The 7,944-nt window shown below is 34.2% G+C and overlaps 1 protein-coding gene across 1 annotated transcript in view; it reads right to left on the bottom strand.

The window, feature by feature from the left end:
• Nucleotides 1-7,407: 7,407 nt before the first annotated feature.
• Nucleotides 7,408-7,944, bottom strand: part of LOC102748286 (keratin, type I cytoskeletal 27) — a 4,489-nt gene continuing 3,952 nt past the window's right edge. Inside the window, exons 7-8 of the mRNA XM_081805936.1 lie at nucleotides 7,676-7,818; nucleotides 7,408-7,559 (exon numbers count right to left, since the gene is read on the bottom strand). Of these exons, the coding sequence (XP_081662062.1) occupies nucleotides 7,417-7,559; nucleotides 7,676-7,818 (286 nt within the window). The 3' untranslated portion in view covers nucleotides 7,408-7,416. The remainder of the gene's footprint in view (nucleotides 7,560-7,675; nucleotides 7,819-7,944) is intronic.

Genomic DNA, 7,944 nt, shown 5'->3' with positions numbered 1-7,944 from the left:
CTTCTTCTTCTTTTTTTTTTTCTTAACATATATTGCATTATTTGTTTCAGAGGTACGGTAGTGGGAATTTTTTAACTGATTTTTTTAAGTTGAAAACTGAAGTAACAGAAGTCCTGCAATACTTTGCTTATCAATTTAACTAAAATTAATGAATATGTATCAGTGACAGAAAATTATTTTTACTGAGATTTCTTGGTTTAGTCCAGGAGCAGAATATCCATTCAACAAATTTCTGAGTCTCCACATTATTCATTTTTCTACCTCAAAAATATTGTTTACTGTATTTCAGTTTAAATTTATGTATTTAAGGTATTAGGAATTATTTTGAGAACTGAACTTCCTATTGATAGTTAGGGAGTAAAATATATGAAGGAGAGATGTGTTTTCATCCCTACCTAGAACACCAATAATTATGGTACTCGAGATGGAAGATTAGCTGTTATAGGTAAGCAACCTCTTCATGCTCTTTCCTTGATGCCCATGGGAAGTTATCCCATTTGGTTATGCTTCATTTTCCTGCTGGGCAAATGAAAATAATAACACTGAATGTTGAGCAGTTTCAATAATTAATGACTATAAAACAGTCTGAAGGGCACAAACATTTTGTAAATGTTAATTATTTAAATTATTATAATAAAGTGAACATGTCAGACAGGGTCAGGTCTCTATGTCTTATAATGGTACAAATTGATTGGTTACTGATTATAGGTTTAGATTGTTTTGAAACAGTAACTTTTTTCTGAATGAGATTTTTCAATGCGGTGTGTATCACATACTTTGAAAAACACCCAACATTACTGCTCTTAAAAGATACGTAATAATGGTGGGCCAGAACGTCTGGAATTTTTTGATTAAAATATTTTAAGATAATTAATATAAAACTGTAATTCAGACCATTGCTACAGGTTTAGAATAATATGTGATAAGAGTTGTAGCTCGCATTCAGAGACTTGTTATTGATGTTGTTGTGACCTGGTCACAATTTTAATCTTTTGTCCAAACTTCCCATGAATAAAACAAGAAAAACAGAGTATGGGGTCAGTGTAATCTTGAGTCTCTTGGATAAGAGGTGTTATGAGACTGCAAAGTATGATTAACATAATCTACTTATCTCTAGATATTTTATAAATACTAATTAACTTGTAATCTTTTGGGGAACAAGTTAAGCATATATTATTAGAATCTTCTGGGGATGAGTTGGCTGTGAAGCTAAGCGGCAATACAGATCACAAAGCATTTTTATATCCCAGCAGGACTGGAATGAATGATGCTTAACTCCTTCTGAAAACACTGTCAATCTGTTTACTCATCAGGGCAAATCTCTTGACTTTTCTTACTCATAGATTTCCTCTACACTAACAATTGTTACAGAAGTTTAGGTATACTTTAGTCCTTTCCAGAAGTGGGAGATAGACTTAATGAATTCTATCCATACATTTCTTCCTTGAGAGTGGCTATTTTATTCATAGTAAGAAACACGTATTCAGCCACATATCATTATCCTTTCTTCTATTAGGTATTAAGTATTAGAACTGTATTAGATATTAGAACATTCATTATATAATGTGCATATTTTAGGTACTCAGAAATAATTGAATTAAACTGTAAGTTATGCAGTGTAAATGTCTGTTCACCTCAGGATAAAGACATTTATCACTTTATCTTATTCTAACAATAGTAGGCTAATTTGCCCCTAATAAATTTAGTGTTTAGTTTCAAACATTCTTAAATACCTTTTTTAAAAAAATTTTATTTAAATTCAATTTAGTTAACATATTCTGTATTATTAATTTCAGGGGTAGAATTTAGTGATTCATCAGTTGCATATAACACCCAGTGCTCATTCCATCAAGTACCCTTCTTAATGCCCATCACCCAGTTACCCTATGCCCTCACCCACCTCCCCTCCAGCAACCTTCAGTTTGTTTTCTAGAGTTAAGAGTCTCTTATGGTTTGTCTCCCTCTCTATTTTCATCTTATTTTATTTTCCCTTCCCTTCCCCTTTGTTCATCTGTTTTGTTTCTTAAATTCCACATATAAGTGAAATCATATGGTATTTGTCTTCCTCTGACTGACTTATTTCACTTAGCATAATACCCTCTAGTTCCATCCATGTCATTGCAAATGGCAAGATTTCATTCTTTTTGATGGCTGAGTAATATTCCATTGTGTGTGTGTGTGTGTGTGTGTGTGTGTGTGTGTGTGTATGTGTTTGTGTGTACCACATTTTCTTTATCCATTCATCTGTCGGTGGACATCTAGGCTCTTTCCATATTTTGGCTATTGTGGACATTGCTGCTATAAACATTGGGGTACATGTGCCTTGAATCACTATTTTTGTATCCTTTGGATAAATACCTAGTAATGTAATTGCTGGGTCACAGGGTAGCTCTATTTTTAACTTTTTGAGGAAACTCCCTACTGTTTTCCAGAGTGGTTGCACCAGTTTGCATTCCCACCAACAGTGTAAGAGGGTTACCCTTTCTTTTCATCCTCGCTAACTTCTGTTGTTTTCTGAGTTGTTAATTTTAACCATTCTGACTGGTGTGGGGTATCTCATTGTGTTTTTGATTTGTATTTCCCTGATGCTGAATGATGTTGAGAATTTTTTCATGTGTCTGTTAGCCAATTTGTATGTCTTCTTTGGAGAAATGTCTATTCATGTCTTCTGCCCATTTCTTGACTGGATTTTTTGTTTTTTGGGTATTGAGTTTGATTTTGAATACTAACCCTTTATCCAATATGTCATTTGCCAGTATCTTCTCCCATTCCATAGGTTGCTTTTTAATTTTGTTGATTGTTTCCTTTGCTGTGCAAAAGCATTTTATCTTGTTGAAGTCCCAATAGTTCATTTTTGCTTTTGTTTCCCTTGCCTTTGGAGACGTGTCTAGCCAGAAGTTGCTGTGGCTGAAGTCAAAGAGGTTGCTGCTTGTGTTCTCCTCTAGGATTTTGATGGATTCCTGTATCACTTTTAGGTCTTTCAATATCTCTGGCTGTTGTTTAAAATTTACATTCTACATTTCTGTTACCCAAGTTGAAATGGTATTTTTCTCGGACATGAATGAGGTTTGTTTTGTCATTAGATAACCTAGTTTTTCTAAGAATCAGAATCTGGTGTGCTAACTCTTCCCACAAAATGGCTTCCCTGGTTTTGATATTCCCACTCTGCACTGAAGGGAACAGCGGACCTGAGGAATGAAATCAGATACTATCCAAAGCCACTCTGCAGGGTCCCTGACTCTGATAATGGCTTAATCTTAGATTGAGTGGAGTTTAGAATGCACTTAGTTTTTACCTCCCTTCTCTTGCTAGAAGGAAGGTGGAATCATGAGGTTCTCAATAACATGGTATTATGTTGGAGTCAAGCACAGACTATGAGCCAGAATGGCTGGATTAGTGTTCTAGCAACTCTAGTTATTAGCTGTGTGACCTTGGGATAGTTACTCAACCGCTCTATGCCTCAGTTTCCTTATGTATAAAAAGAGGATGATAATAGTATCTATCTCATAGGGTTGTTCTGAGAATTAAAATGATGCTTAGAATAGAGTTCAAAGTGCTGGATATCATGATTATTGATTCTTTCCTGGAAGTTATGTAAAAAGTCCTGCATATACTTTGGTTTTGTTGCCTTTATTTTGGTGTCACATCCAAGAAATCATTACCAAGACCTTTGTCAAGGAGCTTTCTCCTATGTCTATGGCCATACCACCCTGAACACATCCAATCTCATCTTTCGTGTTTTCTTTGAGCAGTTTTACTGTTTTGGGTCTTATGTTTGGGTATTTAATCCATTCTGAGTTGATTTTTGTGTATAGTGTGTCATAGGGGCCCAATTTCATGTGGGGCCCTTTTTACATGTGGATATTCAATTTTCCCAACACCATTTCTTGAAGAGACTATCCTTTCCTCATTACATATCCTTGGCCCCTTTGTCAAAGGTAAGTTGACTATATATATGGATTTATTTCTGGGCTCTCTATTCTTTTTACTGAGGTAAAATACACAGAACACAAAATTATTATCTTATCTATTTTAAAGTATACAATTCAGTGGTATTGAGTACATTTATAATGTTGTGCAACCAACATACATCGCTATACTGTTTTCATCTTGTAAAACTTAAACATACCCATTAAACAATAACTCCCCATTCTCTTCTCCCCAGCCCCTGGCAATCACCATCCTACTTTTTCTCTTTATGAATTGGTCAACTCCAGGTACCTTATATAAGTGGAATCATATATTATTTGTCTTTTTGTGACTGGCTTATTTTACTTAACATAGTGACTTCAAAGATTCATCCATGTAGTAGCATGTGTCAGAATTTCCTTCCTTTTTAAAGGCTGAATAATATTCGATTGTATGTATACACCACATTTTGCTTATTCATTCTTTGTTGATGATCACTTGGGTTGCTTCTACATTTTAGTTGTTGTGAATGATGCTTGGAACATGGGTGTACAAATATCTTTTCAAGATCCTGCTTTCAATTCTTTTGGGTATGTACCAGGAAGTGGAATTGCAAGAACATATGGTAATTCTATTTTCAATTTTTTGAAGAACTGCCATACTGTTTTTCATAGTGGCTGAACCAGTTTGCATTCCTACCAACAGTGCACAAGGGTTCTAATTTCTCCATATTTTTATGTCTTCCATGCTGTTTTATTTACTGTAGTTTGTAAGGTATTTTGAAATCAGGAAGGGTGATTTGTCCTTTCTCAAAATAGCTTTAGCTATTAAAGGTATTTTTTTGTATCTAGATGAATTTTAGGATTGTTTTTTCTATTTATGATAAAAAATGTCATTGGGATTTTGACAGGGATTGCATTAAGTCTGTAGATTGCTTTGGTAGTATGGCCCTTTAAACATTATTAATCTTTGGGTTCATGAACATGGGATGTCTTTTGATTTGTTTGTGTCTGCTTTAATTTCTTTCATCACTGTTTTGTAGTTTTCAGTGTACAAGTCTCTCATCTCCTTAGTTAAATTTATTCCTAAGTATTTTACTCATTTTGATGCTATTATAAATGGGATTGTTTTCTTAATTTTCTTTTTGGATAATTTATTGTAAGTGTATAAAAATGTAACTGATTTTTAATATTGATTTTGTGTCCTGCAACTTTGCTGAATGTATTTATTAGTTTTAACAGTTTTTGGGTGAAGTCTTTAGGGTTTTCTATATATAAGAGCATGCTATCTGTAAACAGAGACAATTTTGCTTCTTCTCTTCCAGTTTGGGTGCCTTTTATTTCTTTTTCTTGCCTAATTGCTCTGGCTAGGAATTCCAGTATTGAATAAAAGTGGTGAGTGGACATCCTTGCCTTATTCCTGGTATAGAGGAAAAGCTTTCAGTTTTTCACCACTGAGTATATTAGCTGTGGTAATTTCATATATGGCCTTTATGTTAAGTTACATTCCTTCCATACCTAATTTGCTGAGCATTTGTATCATGAAAAGGTGTCAAATTTTGTTAAATGCTTTTTCTGTATCTATTGAGATGATCATATGATTTTTACCCTTCCTTCTGTTAATGTGGTGTATCACATTTATTGCATCCCAGGGATAAATCACATTTGATCATGGTATATGATTCTTTTATGGTGCTGTTGAATTTATTTTGCTAGAGTTTTGTTGAAGATTTTTGCATCTATATTCATCAGGGATATTGGCCTGTAATTTTCTTTTCTTGTAGCATCTTTGTCTGGCTTTGGTATAAGAATAATGCTGGACTTATAAAATGAGTTTGGAAGTGTTTTCTCCTCTTATTTTTTGGAAGAGCTTGAGAAAGATTGGCATTAATTCTTCTGTAAGTAGAAGAATTCACCAGTGAAACCATCTGGTCTTAGGCTTTTCTTTTTTTTTTTTTTTTTTTAAAGATTTTATTTATTTATTTGAGAGAGAGAGAATGAGAGAGAGCACATGAGAAGGGGGAGGGCCAGAGGGAGAAGCAGACTCCCTGCCGAGCAGGGAGCCCGATGCGGGACTCGATCCCGGGACTCCAGGATCATGACCTGAGCCGAAGGCAGTCGCTTAACCAACTGAGCCACCCAGGCGCCCTGGTCTTAGGCTTTTCTTTGTGAAAGGGTTTTTGATTACTGATTCAATATCCTCACTCATCATTGGTCTGTTTACATTTTCTGTTTTTCATGATTTAGTCTTGGCAGGTTGCATGTTTCTTGGAATTTACTTCTTTTAGATTATCCAATTTGTTGGCATATAAATGTTTCAGTATTCTCTTATAATCCTTTGTATTTCTGACATCACTTGTAATGTCTCCTTTTTCACTTATAATTTTTATTTGAGTCCTTTCTCCCTCTGGCTGGTCTAGCTAAAGATTTTCAATTTTAACTTTTCAAAAAAACCAACTATCAGTTTTGTTGATCTTATCTATTTCTTTTGTAGTCTCTATTTCATTTATTTCTGTTCTAATCTTTCTTATTTCTTTCCTTCTGCTAACTTTAGGCTTAATTTCTCCTTTTTCTAGTTCCTTGATATGTAAAGTTAGATTACTTATTTGTGAACTTTCTTCTTTCTTAATATATGATTATCACTATAAAGTTCCCTCTTAGTACTGCTCTTGCTGCATCTCATAAGTTTTGGTATATTATATTTTCATTTTTCTCAAGATTTTTTTTTTTTAATTTTCCTTTTGATTTCTTCTTTGACCCACTCATTGTTCAGGAATGTGTTCATTTTTTATGTATTTTTGGATTTTCAAATTTTCCTCCTGTTATTGATTTCTAATTTCATACTATTGTGGCCAGAAAAGATACTTGATATGATTTCAGTTTTCTTTAGCTTGTTAAGATGTGTTTTGTGGCCTAAGATTGTGGAATTTCCCTATCTTGCCCTATCTAGTTCCCATATTTCTTTCTCTTCCTTTCTACCTTCAAATATCACCATTTACAGTTTTTTCCCATTATTTTTAGGATGTTTTTGATTCTTCTTATTTCCACTTCTATAAGCATGTTGCATTCAGGAATTAGATTTTATAGACTATTTTATTCTCATTGCCAGCACTTAGGAAGTGTGCTTAACAAGTATTTATAGAAGCCAGGAGGAAGATTTAAAATTTTACAGAGATGTGAAAAAGACTCCAACCAGTTTACCTGTTAAACTTACTCCTAACTTGTGAAGGCCACTGAATTAAACAACAACAACAAAAAAATTAAAATCAGATTCAGCTCCCCTTGTGGGTATGTTTAAAATGCAAAGATTGACCAGAACCAGTGAAGATGACTTGCAACAGGAAGAACTTTTATTGACACACCACCATAGAGAAAGTCAAAGAAATGTTACCATTCTACAAACAGCTTGTCTTAATTCATTGGAAGAAAAGCAGAAAAATAAGAGGGCTTTTATTTAGGACCCTAGCTTCAGTTTGGTATTTTAATTCAGGGACTCTTCTTCTGGGCCTCAGGAAGGCACCCTCTGTTCACTCTTCACGTTGTTGGCTTTGGCTGCTTTCTCTTCCACAGCGTGAACTCTGGATGAGAGAACTTTGCCACGAGGATCTAGTTCTTCAACAATTGTTTTAACCATGGTGGTTTTAGATAACTCTAAAATGACACATGAATTGTTAGAATTTATCAGATCCACGAAGGGGAAATAATTAACTCATCATTTGAAACTTAATACAAGTACATTTTGAATGCTCAACACAGCTTTTGTTTACCTTTGATCTGATTTCCTGGTCCTCCATAGCCTTTTGATTTAACACAAGAGCTGTAACAATATAGAGAGCTTGCATTAATTATTTCACTCTCTTTTGCCGAGGAAACTGGAAAACAAGGATTTAAGATGGGAGATCTCTGGATTCTGAAATAACACTACAAGGGGTTTAGTTATACATGATATAGGTCACAGACACTTTGTACTTGATTTCTAAAAAATTTAATAACCTTAAAATAAAATATAAAGTGTTTCCTCAGTAGAAGCTGTGCT

This window comes from Leptonychotes weddellii, chromosome 15 (assembly GCF_054177405.1).
Source record: "Leptonychotes weddellii isolate Sample4059 chromosome 15, ASM5417740v2, whole genome shotgun sequence".
Taxonomy (NCBI): domain Eukaryota; kingdom Metazoa; phylum Chordata; class Mammalia; order Carnivora; family Phocidae; genus Leptonychotes; species Leptonychotes weddellii.
The sequence above is the reverse complement of the archived record's forward strand: the minus strand, read 5'-3'. Positions and strand labels throughout refer to the sequence as shown.